At 42.1% G+C, this 16220-nt stretch overlaps 1 protein-coding gene across 1 annotated transcript in view; it reads right to left on the reverse strand.

Moving 5' to 3' along the window:
• The window catches only part of Kcnq5 (potassium voltage-gated channel subfamily Q member 5), a 541548-nt gene that overhangs the window by 39107 nt on the left and 486221 nt on the right, over positions 1-16220 (reverse strand). The window contains exon 9 of the mRNA XM_042687131.1: positions 14433-14653. Coding sequence (XP_042543065.1) covers positions 14433-14653 — 221 coding nt within the window. The remainder of the gene's footprint in view (positions 1-14432; positions 14654-16220) is intronic.

The following is a 16220-nucleotide window of genomic DNA, read 5'->3' on the forward strand; positions in this document are numbered from 1 at the left end:
TTTCTTATCATTATTCAATGGGGGCACAAGAGTATGTTTTTATGTGTCCTTTGGAAGTTCTTGAAACTTAATGCTATCATTTTGTTATCTTTTTGGGGGTGGGGGTGGGGGAGAGTATGTCCTGGAGCCTGAAGACAGGGTCTCATGCTCTTGTTTGGCTTTCCCATCCCCTCCCACCCCTCCAGTGCTGGTATTCCATCACTTAAGCCCACTTTACTTCTGACTTCTTATTGGTTAATCCGAAATAAGAGTCTCCTTGGCTTTCCCTCCCAGGTTGTTTTTGAACTGTGCTCCTCAGATCTCAGTCTCTGGAGTAACTAGGATTACAGGAGTGAGCCAGCAGTGCCCAGTAAGCTTCAGTATCTTCTTAAAATCACTCCAATACCGCTTACTGAACAGCTCAACACTCCGAGATTCAGCAAGAACAATTTGAATAATACAATGCCTGCCTCAGTGAAGCATCTCATTTGTATTTGTGTGAGTGTATGTGTGTGTGTACTTTTTAAAGCCTAAAATAGGACTTTATCAATAAGGCTTAACTAACCGAATCCTAAAGAGATATTGAATTATTTGTTGATAACCTGTTCATTAGTCATTCATTCAAAATAAATATTTTCCTAAGTAACTCTTACATGCAATGTAGTCTGTTAATGAACACAGTATGCCAACATTTCTCTCCCAGAATAACTGAACTCTATTTGTTTAAATATTTTTGTTGTTATTATAAAGGTAATATACATAGAGGTTACAGTTTCATAAGTAAGATAATGATATATTTACATGCTAGTCCTGGGACATGAACACAGGGTCTGGGCATTGTCCCTGAGTTTTTTTGGTCCAAGGCTAGCAATGACCATTTAAGCCATTGTTCTACTTCTGGGTTTTTTAATGCTTAATTGAAGATAAGAGTCTCATGGAGTTTCCTGCCCAGGTTGGCTTCAAACTTCAATCCTCAGATCTCAGCCTCCTGAGGAGCTAGGATTACAGGTATGAGCTACTGGTATGTGGCAGAACATTGAAATTGTAACCATCTGTTCACCACAGATAAGAATTGGTGAACGGTAGTGAAAATCATCAATCAAGTCTAATACTTCATCATTATCAATGCTGAAATTGGTATTTATAAATTATTAAATAATAACTGCATTCAATTTGTTGAGAAGTATAAAATTCTGAGCATAGCATGTTATATATTCAAGTATGGAGTACTGCACAAAATTTCTGTATACATTGTATTTTATTGTTACTCACACAGACCGGTTAGGTAGTTATTATTCTTTCTGAGAGTACGTGGGAAGGGGCAGACAGATTCATAAACAGATGAACTACAGTAAACTTGCCTCGTCACACTCAATTTAATGGGCTAGTAGGATTGAGACAAGGTCTTGTTTGCTCTAGAACCATGACACTAGATATTGTGTGTGGATAATGCTATACTAGACACTATGTCTCACTGATTCAATTTTCATAAAAGCTCTGTGAAAACCTAACTATCTTCAAGGAGCTACGAGTCCTCCCAAGTGAAAACAAAGACATAAAACTTACAGATTTTGAAGGCATTTTTTTTACTCATACACTGGAAAATCAATTTGTATGGACTTTTATTGTTCCTCTAGCAAATCATCAAGGTGCTTGTAACAAAAGTTAGGTAAATCCCTCGCCTAGCAGGACTGCCTTCACTAGAACAAATCTCCAGGCAACACTGGCCAAACCAAGTGAACAGCCACATCATGATTTTACTGAGATAGCCATTATAGTCTCAAGCTTGTCTCTCACACAACCATGTATTTGAACAAATCAGATTGATGAGACTGATAAATTGCCTTTCCCACGTAAATATTCTAGAATGTTTTGTCTTAGAGAGATGCATGCTGAATCAATCATGAAATGACTTAGGGACTTATTGAATCCTTTCTGCAACGGTGGGATCTATTTCCTTTGAACTGTATTCAGATACATCCAACATTCATCAAAGAAGCGATGCTTAACCATAGGCCAAACAAAGGACAGAACTAAAAATCTGTGTTATTCTTTTATCAAATCAGTTGGAAAATTCTAAATAGATCTGATAATTTCGATCAATATTCAACTCTGATTAGGCTAGTAACTTCCAGAAAATGCCAGGATGTCAACTTTATATTTGGACTAGATTCCCCAGATATAGTAACATAGGTATTCCTTTCAAAAGCCGTGTAGGAAGTGGAAGCATGGCTCAAGTGTAGAGCACAGCTGTCAATATAAGTGTGCAAGGTCTTGAGTTCAAGTCCCTCTATTTGCACACACAGAGGCAAAAACCTCCCAAACTAAATAGGAATTACTAGTGCATTACCATACTTGACACATGAAGAAAAAGTGAGACTATGTTTGTAGTGGCTATGATAAATAAGCATGATTTTTCATATTTATTGAAAAAGAAGACAATAAATTATCTAACACTAAACACAGCCAATTTGTACCAGCATTCATTCATTCAACTCATTCATTCATTCATTCATTTGTGATGATAAGTATATAGAAGAGAACATGCAAAGAGATGATACAGCAAAAAGCAGCGGTATATCAATGGCTCTCACCTGTAATACTAACTACTCAGGATGCTGAGATATGAGGATCACAGTTCAAAGCCAGCCCAAGCAGGAAAATCTGTGAAACTCTTTATCTACAACTAATCACCAAAATATTGGAAATGGAGCTCTGGCTCAAGTGCTAACCTTGAGTGAGAAAGCAAAGGAAGATAGCAAGGGAGGAAAAACTAGAATAAATTAGTCACCAGAAGTGAAATAGAGGAATTTAGAGCCAGGTGCTGGTGGCTCATGTCTATAATCCTAGCCACTTAGGAGGCTGAGATCTGAGGCTTAACATTTCTTGCCAGCCTGAGAAAAAAAGTCTGCGAGAATCTTATCTCCAACTAGCCAGAAAAGCCAGAATTAGAGTTGTGGCTTAAATAGTAAAGCACCTACCTTGAGCAAAAAAGCTAAGCAAGATAAGTTATGAATTCAAGCCCCAGCACACACACACACTCTCTCTCTCTCTCTCTCTTTCTCTCTCTCTCTCTCTCTCTCTCTCACACACACACACACACACACACATACACAGAGGAATTTAGGGCATGTAAGATAAGATTTTCATACTGAATACTTCTGTTAGCCATTATTGTAGAGAACGGATCCTGGCCTTTATCTAACTTTTTATTTTTTTTCCTCCTTCTTTAGTAGAGCACACTATGCACAGGATTAAATATAATTTTAAAATAGTGTCATATTGATTTCTCTTTGTGATGCAGACAACTAGGAGTACCTCTGAAGGAAAGAATTGGAGATATATGAATGGAAAATCACTGAAATGCAGCCAAAATGTTTTTTCTAAATATGAGCCAACATCTGTGATTTGTGTAATGGTTAATTCTGTGCTGATTGTGTGCCAATTTCAGGTCATGAGGCAGGTCTCTGCTGACAAGTGTGAAGTCTGAGGGAGGAAAAAATGCTTTTTATTGTTCATACTCGTGCAAATCCATACTATAACTGAGATGGGGCTGAAGGGCAAAGCAAACAAGGCAGCTCCTTTCCCTGGTCATCTCAGGTTGCTGCCCCAGCTGCTGAGGAAATTGCTCGCCCTGAGCAACATGCCTCAGATACTTTCCAAATTGCACTGAAACCTACCAAACTGAGGGCCCATTCACAATACCTCACAGAATTAGAAGGGACATACACACACACACACACACACACACACACACACACACACACACACACACACGTGTATGTGTGTGTGTATATATATATATATTTTTTGGGGGGGGCACTTGGGTTTGAACTCAGGGTCTTGCTAGGGTGGAGCTCTATATCTTGAGCCATTCATCTAGTCATGTTTTTGGTTTTCTTTTTTTCCTGAAATTTTTATTCAGATTTTTTTTCACTATTTTTATTTTAGTGCCAGTCTTGGGGCTTGAAATCAGGGCCTGGACACTGTCCCTGAGCTTTGGTGCTCAAGGCTAGTACTCTATCATGTTAAGCCATAGCTCTATTTCTGGCTTGTTAGTAGTTATTTGGAGATAAGTCTCATGGACTTTCCTGCCCAGGCTGGCTTTAAACCACAATCCTCAGATCTCAGCCTCTGAGTGGTTAGGATTACAGGAGTGAGCTTGGGTGATTATTTCAGAAATTGAATCTATTAACCCTTTCTTTGTAGGCTAACCTCCAACCAGGGCCCTCCAGTTCTGAGCCTCCTAGAATAACAGTGTAAATCACCAGCATTTGGCCACTTGATAAACTCCTGAGGACATAAAGGATCATTACCAACATTGGGAAAGGAAGAAATAGTGTGGGACGAATGAGAGGTGTCAGAATGCAAGTCTCTTGTGTTTCTTTGTTGCTCCTTCCCTTTTCCCTTTCTCAGTTTGAAATTGGCTGCTTTGATGACAGGTAATGGCTGAGGAAATTGCTTTCCATCTGGCCAGGAGAATAGGTTACACAAACTCAGGTTTGAGAGAAAATTTACTAAAGGTTGTTTGGTTGGATCTGAAGGGTCTATACATGGTTGAGAGTTGATCCAAGTTTGCCTTTATTGTTTCCAATCATGGGATCCATTCTGTTATTGTGAGGTCTCCAATTGCTAGGGCTATGTGGAACTAAAACATTGGTGTTTACATCTCTTGGGTCTGGATCTCCCCTTGGAAGAGACTGGTAATCTATCTTCAGCTTCTTTTTTGGGGGGTGGGGGGGGTCTGGTCATGGGGCCTGAACTCTGGGCTTGGGTGCTGTCCCTCAGCTCTTCAGCTCAAGGCTAGCGCTCTACCTCTTGAGCCACAGTGCTACTTCCGGCTTTTTTCTTTTTGCTTATGTGGTGCTGAGGAATCGAACCCAGGGCCTCATGCGTGCAAGGCAAGCGCTCTACTACTGAGCCACCTTCCCAGCCCATCTTCAGCTTCTTGATAAAGCTGAAGAAGAGCCCTATGTTCTTCAGGAAAGGGTGCTGGATTAGAAGTTACAAAATTTTGTGTGAAAGCAATGATAGTTCATGTTTGTAATCCTAACTACTCAGGAGCCTGAGATCTAAAGATTGTAGTTCAAAGCTAGCCAAAGTCTGAGACTCTTACCTCCAATTAACCAGCAAAATCTGAAAGTGGACCTGTGGCTCAAGTGGTAGAGCAGTAGCCTTACAAGTAAAAGCTCAGGGACAGTGTTCAGGCCCTGAGTTCAAGCCTTGTAACTGGCAAAACAAAATACCTCATAAGCATAAGGTTGACTAACTGTAAAAGGCTGATATTTTGTTATTTATAGTGCTTGAAACAAAATGTCCCACTATGGATAAAGGAGAATGCTAGTTTGGAATACAGTGCTTGTCAACATCACTGCATTCTTTTCTTCTTTTGGTGATTTATATCCCGTAATCCCAAGTATTTGATTGAGGTAACTCGAAGCAGGCTCAGGCAAGATTGTAGAGAGATCTTATCTCAGCACACCAGTTGGGTGTGGCAGTACACACCTGTTATCCCAGTTACAATTGAGGCATAGTGTGGACTGTGGTCTGAGATTGGCACCAGGCAAAAATGTGAAACCCTATCTGAAAGGAATAACAAACCAAAACAAAAGCTGCGAGGGCAGCAGGCCTAACAGGGCTTGCTCTAGCAAGCAGGAGGTTTTTAGTTCAAAACCTTTATCCCACTAGTAAGATAGGTCACCATCCCTTTTAACTATTCTTAGGTGAGATCTGGGTAGTTATTAACCCTCAAAAAATGAGGGAGGTAGCTTGAGTCGATTCCATACTACAGCTGAAAGGGTAGAAAGGAAGGCAACAGTGCCAGGTTTCCCCTAGTGGTGGTTCAAGGAAACACATGGGCTGACTGTGAGTGGAGGGGTTCTCTGATAGAATACTAATTTATTTATTAGTTTTTGAGACAGGGTCTCTCTTGGTATCCCTGCCTGGCCTTCAACTTGGCATCTTCCTGTCTCCTCCCCAGTTCTGGGGTTAAAGGAGTGAACCAACCAGGTCCAGCCTCTAACTCATTTACTTTGTGTGCAGTTTCTCTTTTGCTCACTTTGACCCTCTTTTGATTTTTTGTTTTTTGGTCCAGTTGTGGGGCCTGAACTCTGGGCCTGGGTGCTGTCCCTTAGCTCTTCAGCTCAAGGCTAGCGCTCTACCACTTGAGCCACAGCGCCATTTCTGGCTTTTTTCTTTTTGCTTATGTGGTGCTGAGGAATCGAACCCAGGGCCTCATGCATGCAAGGCAAGCGCTCTACCACTGAGCCACCTTCCCAGCCCTTGACCCTCTTTTGAAACTCATGTAGTAGGTGAGTTTTATGTTTATTGTCTCATAGAAAGAATATGACAAAAGACAGGAGAAGAAAACACACTAAATCTGGCTTTTATATTTAAAAATTCTAGATATGTACAGGAACTGAAATGATTGACAAAATATTTGGGGGAAAATATCATCTTTAAAGGGTAGACTTCTTCCTTACTCATCCCCCAAAGTTTAAACAATTACTCAGCTATGTCAGACACTAATAGAGGCTACTTTTCCAATATTCAGTCCTCCAATATTAAATCTCAAGTGTATGCAAATTTTTCCAAGTTTTTACTTCCTCTAAGTCTAGCTATTGTGTTTTGATTAATGACAGCTAATGAGGGTGCCATACCATATTGCAGGCTGGTGAGAATTCTATAGAATGAGTTGGGAGTGGACAGTTGTCCTCACTTTGAAGAATGGCCTCAGGGAAAGATGCTCGGAATGTCATAGTCATTTGGCTCCATCCTTAGAAGGAAGTGAGCATCGTACTGGGTACAGTCAAAAGAAGGATGACTAGAATTGCAGAGGTATGAGCCAGAACTTCCAGGTGCCTTGCTGGGACCTGTCTTATTTCTAAGCTACTTCCATGTATTCTTCTTCTTTCTCTTTTTCTTCCTTCTCCTTCTCCCCCTTCTCCTCTTCCTCTTCTTCCTCCTTCCCCTTCCCCCTCCTCCTCTTCTTCCTCCTCCTCTTCTTATTTCTCTTTTGTTTTTGTTGGTCATGGGACTTGGACTCAGGTCCTGGCTGTTGTCCCTGAGCTCTTTTGCTGAAGGCTAGCACTCTATCACGTTGAGCCAGGTTTTTTTTGTTGTTGTTGGTTGTGGGGCTTGAACTCTGGGCCTGGGCACTGTCCTTCAGCTCTTCAGTTCAGTGCTAGCACTCTACCACTTGAGCCACAGCACCACTTCCGGCTTTTTCTGCTTACGTGGTGCTGAGGAATCAAACCCAGGGCCTCATGCTATTGAGGCAAGCGCTCTACCACGGAGCCACCTTCCCAGCCTACCTCCAGGTTTTTGAGTGGTTAATTGGAGGTAAGTGTCTCATGAGGACTTTTCTGCCCAGGCTAGCTTGGAACCATGATCCTTAGAGCTCTGCCTCCTGAGTAGCTAGGATTACAGGTGTGAGCCACCTGAGCCTAACCTCTGAGCAGCTGCCTCATCTTCCTCCTCCTCCCCCTCTTCTTCTTCCTTCTTCCTCCTCCCCCTTCCTCCTCCTTGTCCTTCTCCTTCTCCTTCTTCGTCATTGTCGTCATCGTGATGCTTGAACTCTGGGTCTGGCTCTGGCACTGTCCCTCACCTCTTTCGGTCAAGGTGAGGGCTCTACCACTTGAGCCACAGCACAACTTCTGTTTTTCTGGTGATTAAATGGAGATAAGAGTCTAACAGACTTTCCTGGCTGGCCTGGCTTTGAACCATGATCCTCAGACCTTAGCTTCCTGAATAGCTAGGATTATAGGCGTGAGCCACTGGCACCTGGCTGAGCTTCTTTTTATGTGGCATGAGAAAATGCATTATGGCTAGGTATTGGTGGCTCACACCTATAATGCTATTTGGGAGACTAAGATCTGAGTTCATGGGACTCTTATCTCCAATTAATCCCCACACACACTTTACCCCCCCCCCCCCCCAAACAAACTAGAAGTAGAGCTGTGGCTCAGATGGTAAATCATCAGTTTCAAGCAAAAAGGTAAGGGACAGAGCCCAGATCTTGAGTTCAAGTTCTAGTTTTGGCGCGCGCACGCGCGCACACACACACACACACACACACACACAGAAAATAATAAAAAGCTGTATTATGGTTTCAGGTATTTGAATTTGCTTCCTTTGTACCTGGTAGGTGAGTGCATCCTTGCTGGTATACTGGCCAAAGAGAGAGAACAATGTGAAGAGAAGAGGGATGTCCAGCAGTGCCAGGAACATCCCGTGTGCCTCAAGAACACCTGGATCCGAAGGCTTTTGGCATCTTGAGCTCATGCAGACTCCACTCAGGTGAACCCCACATGTGTGTACCTAGGCTGTTCTAGTCTCCCTCCTGCTGTCTGCTGAGTGTGTCATCCCCTTTCCCCACAAGTGGACATTAGCCCTGAGGGCAGCTCAGAGGGAAGAAAACCTTCCCGGTGAGCAGAAACAATATTAAACATGTTAAAACAGGCAGAGTTGTGTGTATAGATGAGAATTGTTTTCTGATCTCTTACTGTTTCCGGAATTAACTGGAGCTAATTACTACAGAGCATTGGGCTTCGTCAGTATTAAATTATGAAGTACTACTCAGTGGAGCCACCTCAGTCTATTTCCCTGTCCTCTGTCAAGGTCATTGCACATTTTGGGTACAATGCTGAAAGGCACCCCCAAGTGTAGCAGGGTCTGGGAACTATACCACTTCTTTATGTGATTTTTATTTTATTTTTTGTGCCTGTCCTGGGTCTTGGACTCAGGGTCCAGGAACTGTCTCTGAGCTTTATTCCTTTCAGGCCACTTGAGCCACAGCTTCAGTTCTGGCTTTTTGGTGGTTAACTGGACTTTCCTGCTCTGATTGACTTTCAGTCTCAAACTGCAGATCTCAGCCTCCTGAGTAGCTAGGATTACAGGCGTGAACCACCAGTGCCCAGCATAGAATATTACTTCTTGATAGCAAACTAGTTAGCGATCTGAAATCTTCTTGGTTTCATCTTAGTTTCTCTCTTTACTGCTTTCAATTTTTTCTATAATCTTCCACTTTTCACTTGTTCCTTTGTGCTAACAACTGTCCATTATATGACACTTTCTTTTTTTCCATTTTGAAACAGACCTCAGAACAACCTGTCATTTGGGATGAATAGACACACACCAGCTTGGCCATTATACAGAATCTCTTCCTAAATACCAGATCTAAACAGGGAAGGGTCAATGAAAGGCCATTTCCCCAATTTGCCTAATCTTCTAGTCCTGGGAGCCTTTGATGATGGCTGATGAAGTTAAGGAGTGTGGCACTTGGGGCCTGGAGGAAGGCTGGGTATAAAGGAAGCAAGGTAAAATAGCTTGTACAAAATGAGGAATTGTGTAGACTGAAAATGGAAAGTGGAAGTAGGGGAAAATGGGAGTGGGAGAAGAAAATCTGAAAGATACTTTAAGAAAAATTGTTTTGGCTGCCGGGAGCACATTTAAAACGTGTCTCTAGCGGGCTATGGGAATAGAGTGCCTGGGTTGACACTGCAGCTCCTTTGTATCTGTTACACCTTGGTCAATGGACAGAGGTTTAGGTCTCAGTTTCCTTATCTGTGAAATGAGGAAGAAAAAATACTGGGAGTAATAACTGTTCCACAGGAATATAGGGGATATGATACAAAAGAGGTAAAGCATTTAGAACAATTGCTGCCTTGGAGAATTCAAGGGAAGTGAGTTGCATCAGGTGCTGGCGGCTCACATCTGTAATCCTAGCTACTCAGAAGGCTGAGTTCTGAGGATTGTGGTTTGAAGTTAAGCCAGGGCAAGAAAATTCTATGAGATTATTTTTTCTGGTCATGGTTTTTTATTTATTTTTTATTAACTGTACATAGAATTATTCAGCATTTTTGTTTCTGGGTAATATTGCCATTGAGATTCCCAAAACTACTAAGTTGCATCTCAGTTGAGTTCTTCCACTAACTCTGCTCCAATTTTCCTATGAGACTTTAATTTCCAATTAAATATCAAAAAGCTGGAAGTAGAGCTATGACTCAAGTGGTAGAGTGCCACTCTTGTGCATCAAAGCTAAGCAAGAGGGCAAGGTCCTGAGTTCAAGCCCCAGTACAGGTACACACACACGCACACACACACACACACATTTCTAACTTATACGAAGAAGCTCTACTTTCTAATTATGTATAGACACTTATATACACTTGACTAATGAAACATTTCTATGTCATTAGAGAATTTATAAATACCATTTATGTCATAATATAAACCTGTGCTTATAGCTGACTCTCTTGCCTTTGCCGTAAGTGTGTTTGTACCAATGGTACATCTGTCTGTACTTTTCATTTCTCTGAGTCACAGGAGTGTGAGATGTTTGGGAACAATTGTGCTCCTTTTGTGTATGCAATGTTAATCTCATTAAAATTATAACAAGGAAAACAAAATACTTATTTAGTAATCTTTGGTATGAGTCATTGGATCATAAAAATAGTACCATCTGTAGTAGTGGACTTCATGGGAATTGCTAAAATGTACAGATCAACCCTAAATTATTTTTGCTTTTCCTCTGTAATATTTTCCAGCTAGGGACATTACTTCCCCATTGTAACTCCTTGTTACTCATTTACAGCCTGATCTGAATTCCTATTATTCTTTCTTTTATTCCCCAACTCTCCTTGAGAGTGCTAACTGGCAAGAAAAGGCCTAAGATACTTAAAGAAAGAAAAAATAATAAAATAAAAGCACTTCAGAAGAGGACAAATAGATCTGGAAGACAGGGAACTGATTGTGTGTTATGTATTATTTTCTATGATTCGTAAGTGGATTGTAGACACACTTAAAACCTAGAGAGGCACTACAAATAAAAAGTATAATTGAAGTCTGCATTTACTAGATAGCTACTTCAATATTTTTTCTTTAAAGCAAGGGGAAAAAAACCTTCCAATTCTCTCAGACCAACCTCAAGTTAACCCAGAAGTAAAGACTCTGGGCTGTTGTGTTAAGTGAGGAGGGAGGGTCATACTTGCCTGCCCATGAGTAGCCCACAAAGCTATTACAATAGCACAAGACTCCATTACCTGGGGAGCTCAGAATCAATTGATACAGGCATCAGCCAGGGAAAAGTAATTCCATTCTAATCAAACAGAATGGCCCTTTGTCCAAAATGATCAAGAAAGTGTTTGGGAGAGGGCCTTTCCAATTTGTGATCTGGTCAAGATTGGATTGTCTTTTTTATGTCTGACTTATGGAACATCTTTGCACCCATAGAAAATACTATGAGGAATAATACCTATTCTAGGAAGCCTTTGAACATCTCTTTCCCTCTAGCCAAATAACATAACTAGAATTCATCTGCCTTGCTGGGAATCTAGAATCTATGAATTTTGAGAGGAAGAGTGGGAGAACACAGTCATAATATTCGATGTACATCTGTGAAAACGAATTTCTGGTCTTTATACTATCAGTCTGTGGTATTTTGTGATAGTAGTCCAAGAATCTCATTCAAGCACTGTGAGCTGTTAAACCAATTAGAGTGTCTAAGTCTGTACTCCACAAAGGCTGATCCCAGTATGAGAGCAGATGCTATTTCTGCTACTCGGGAGGAAATCAGCCTAGAAAAGGACATTTGGGGAGTGTCAGGTTAATTGTGCAAAGTTCCCTAGAGTACAGGAAAGAAGATGGCAATGTATGAAAAGATGGGCTCATGTTTCCCACCCTCCCCTTTTTGTGCTAGAACTGAGCTTGAATTTGGGGCCTGTGCTCTTGTTGGGCTTTTTCACTCAAATCCGGTACTCAATCACTTGAACCACAACTTCGCATCTAGATTTTAGTTGATTCATTGGAGGTAAGAATCTCACAGACTTTTCAGCCCTGGCTAGCTTTGAACTGAGATCCTTACATCTCAGCTTCCTGAGTCACTACCAATACTGAGTGGGCTTCTGTTTTTAACAACAATAGAAAATTCCCCCTACCTTTCTTATTATAAAAGTTTACCATGTTAAATGTAGAAGTATTAATTGTAGAAATACAAGAAAATGATGAACATAATTATGATGGCACCACTTGAGGGTGACTATTCTTTTTTATATACTAATCTATGTACCTCATGCATAACATACAGGTATATATGCATACGTATATAAGTTACACATATATTTATATGTATTTTATGAATTATTATGTATTATATATAAGGAAATGATTTTTTGTGATCATCTTTTTGAGACAGGTTTGATATATAGCCCAGGGTGGCCCTGAACTCATAATCCTCTTGCCTCAGCCTCCCACATGGTGGGATTATAGGAGTGAGTCACCATGCTGGCTTGTGGTGATCTTTTCTCATCAATATCATTTTTTCAATGTCTGATATCTTTTCATGACATCAAGTTATATTGTAGAAATAGAACCAGTTAGGTGGGATGAGTCTAGGTCTTATATAAAGCTTTGAGGAAGCTTTTGTCACATCACCTTCAGAAAGGATGGACACATTTATTTCATATGCTCAGTTTCCAGTTACTCAGCTGCTCAGGGGATTTCAACCAAAAACCTAGGGAGGACCATGTGTGGCCTAGAGGACACCGAAGCTCTGTGTCACCAGTGGCGTGACTCCGAAGTGTTCCGTGGTAATGCAGAAGGAATTTCCCACCTTAGCAGAACAACAGGAGATAGGGGCCACATCCAGTCAGCAACCCAGAGCCTAAGAGAGAGCCTGCCCTGTGGGCTGGAGGAGGATGGAGAGGTGTGAAGAAAGGGTTTGTGCCACTCATGCAAGAGTGGAAGAGTGGAGGCTGTTTCCCCGAGGATTTCTGAGAAAAAGCTGGAGCAGCCATGGGTTGAGGTTCCGGAGATTTCACCCCAGGGAGCTTGAGATCACTGATTTTATGACCCTTGCTTGTTAATTGGATCTCTGGAGCTTTCAGGGCCTGGGAAAATACAGGTTATCCTAGGGGATGAGAACCGAGGCTTGGTAGACTTTGAAGTTATTGTGCATTAAGGGAAGTTGCTATTTGGTCTTGGTTCTTGGCCTTGTATAAGAGACACAATTACAAACCCTGCTCTCCTGTGTGTGTGTGTGTGTGTGTGTGTGTGTGTGTGTGTGTGTGTGTGTGCATGTGTGAGTGTGTGATTGTACTGTGGCTTGAACTCACAGCCTCATGCTGATTAATTGGAAACAAGAATCTTGTGGACTTTTCTGCACAGGCTGGCTTCAAACCTAGATCCTCAAATCTGACCCCTGGAGCTAGGCATCCACATGGGCTCCTTAAAACTTAGCTTCTGACTGGAGAACAGAGGCAGATTTTTCCATTTCAAGAAACTGTCCATTCTTCTTGGATAGAATTAGATGAATTTCTAAATGAGTATATATTTCAGTAGTGTGTTTTACTTTTCCTTTGCTGATTAGCTAGAATTACAGGCGTGAGCAAACAGCACTAGGTTCTAGCTAATTCTTTTCCTTCCTTCCTTCCTTCCTTCTTTCCTTCCTTCCTTCCCTCCCTCCCTCCTTCTTTCCTTCTTTAAGTAGTTGTACACAAGGGTTTGATTTAACAAATTTTAGCTCATCTTTGAATAAAAAAACAAACATAAACATTATAAACATGAAAATTATATGACATTAGATAGATTGCTTTGGCAACTAAGTTGCTACATAATACGCTCGGTTCTTAGACTAAATGTTTTAGAGAGAAGAGCCAGAGTTCCAATTATCATTGGAGTCCCTCTAAGGATGACCAGCTGTGATTTCTGACTTGGTGGTAGAAGGCGCATGTGAGAATCACTAGGGTAGCTTTGCGCTTCCTTAGAAAGGTGCTGTCACTTCTTACTGAGTTCCAGTGTTCAGAGTCCCTAGCTGTTCCTAGGCCTTGGACCTTTGCTGGTCAGACAAAACCTACACAGCAGAAAGTCATACTGACCTCTTCTTTGTGTTTATGTGTCAGTCCTGGGGTTGAACTAAGGACCTGAGTGCTGTCCCTGAGCTTTTTCACTCAAGGTGAGTGCCCTACCCTTTGAGCCACAGCTCCACTCCCAGCTTTTGGGTGGTTGATTGGAGATAAGAGTCTCACAGACTTCCCTGGCTGGCTTTGAACTGCAATCTTCAGATCTTAGCGTCCTGGAGAAGCTAGGGTGACAGATGTGAGTCACCAGTGCCCAGCTCAGCTCACCCTGATCTTGAAGCAAATATACTACAGCTAGATGTAATCAAAATCATGTAACACTTTGTTATTTTAATTTCTTTGTGTGTGTCCTGTGGCAGATGGACACCAGGACACTCTCCCTGCCAGGCCACGAGCCGGGGCCCTGGCTTCTGAAAAATGCAGATTCTGCTGCCAATGTCGCTTCCCTCCCCCAAATGGGGTGCACTGGCCGAAACCAATGGACAGACTTCCAGCGGGACACACCACGTCTTTTCCCGGCACTGTTTCCCCCTACCACGGCGGATCTGATCACTCCCCCTGGTCTCCCTTACCAATGAAACTGGGAAGCGGCCTTACCGTCCATCACCGGCTTGGGCTGCGAGCTCTTGAGGCGCAGCGAGGGCCGGAAGCGGGTCCGGTCGTTGAAGCTCCAGCTCTTCTGCACTTTGGTGGGACTGCCCTCGGCCGTGATGTCGGTGCTCGGGGACCTGCGGTCGCCCACCGAGGCCTGCCTGCTCTTGATGCTCTGTCCCCGGGGGCTGGCCATGCGCACCCGCTCCTTGAAGCTTAGCTTCTGACTGTAGAGAACAGATACTCGGTTAGCTTGTGCAACCTTTCCATTCTGTCGGGTAAAACAAGTCGATGGTTCTGCAGATGGGTATGCATTGTATTAGACGTGGGCTTTTCCCCCCCTCAGTGAAAAGTTGATCTTTATTCCATCTCTCTGTCATAGCATTCATATTCAATCAGTCTCATCCTAGAGATGTACACGCATTTCTTGAGTTTATCACAGGCCGAACTGAGACCAAACACAAGCAATTCATATCCAATTATCCTGCAGATAACCAAGGATTGATTCGGAATGCACTTAAAAAATAAAAAGTATTGGGTGATTTGAGCTTTACTTTCAACCAAGATATTTTTAAAAGTAATTCTTTTTTGTTTGGGAGCATATCTCTTTGTAATTTCTAAATGTCTCTATAGAAAAACCAGGGACGAGAGTTAGACATGTAGTTAAATTCAACATGCATTTTGTACTCCAGGCAAGATTATGATATCCATAAACGCATGCAATTGCATAACCAGTGGGAGCATTGCTTCCATCTTATTAGACACATACAACATGTAATGAATGTGATGACTGAGGAGTGGAATGCGAGGTAATGTTCACTAACACGATTTCCTGCTATTAAGCAGGATATTGATTTGCTGTGGCAGCTACCAGTACATTGTATTTATTTAAACCTTCAGTTCTCTGATGCTATCCTGGATAGGGCTGATGGAGGAAGGATTAATAATAAGTGACAACAAATCCCAAATGTATCTCACAATTTCCTAATCAAGGCACATGATTTGGGGTGTGGGAGGGGCAGGATGGAATCACAGAACTTGGGGTTCTCTAACATTCCATCAAAGCAGCAATATAGCTAAGGGATTCTTGTGGGACTCAAATAGGAAACTTGAACTCAGGGCCTGTCCCTTAGCTTTTTTCTTTTTCTTTTTTTTTTTTTTGCTCAGAGGTAGTGCTCTTCCACATGAGCCACAGCCCTACTTCTGGCTTTTGGATGGTCAACTGGATGAAAGTTGCATGGACTTTTCCTGTCTGGACTGGCTTTGAACCTTGATCTTCAGATCTCAGCCCCCTCTCTCCCAATAGCTAGGATTGCAGGCATTGAGCACCCAACTGGAGAAAAGTTTGTATTGGCATGTTGTTTGTTTTCCTGTTTCATTTAGAAAGCACTTGAGTCCCAGGACTCAGCAGCGGGCAGTGGCTTGGCAGCTCTTCGGAGTCATGCTGCAGCCTCTGTGGGGAGAAGGCAGCCATGTCAGAGATAAGGATTATAGAGACCCATGGAGACCTTGTCTCTTCCACTTACCACAGTGTCCACTGTTCCCAACTGCAGCATGCCAACAGCAAATGTGTTTAGTGGATATGTGTTTTGTAGCTAACAAGAAACAGTCACATTTATTTTCCCATGCCTATTTGCTTTAACAAATGATACTCTTGAAAGGTTCCATGTTTGATGGATGCTTACATGGACACAAATCAAACCCTGAACAACGGTGAGAGTTCTGACAGCAGTAAAGTTGACCATGCAACCAACATTATTCTCCCACCCCATGTCTGACTGCAGACACAGCTCA

This window comes from Dipodomys spectabilis, unplaced genomic scaffold (genome assembly GCF_019054845.1).
Source record: "Dipodomys spectabilis isolate Male_0828 unplaced genomic scaffold, ASM1905484v1 ptg000102l, whole genome shotgun sequence".
Classification (NCBI taxonomy): Eukaryota; Metazoa; Chordata; class Mammalia; order Rodentia; family Heteromyidae; genus Dipodomys; species Dipodomys spectabilis.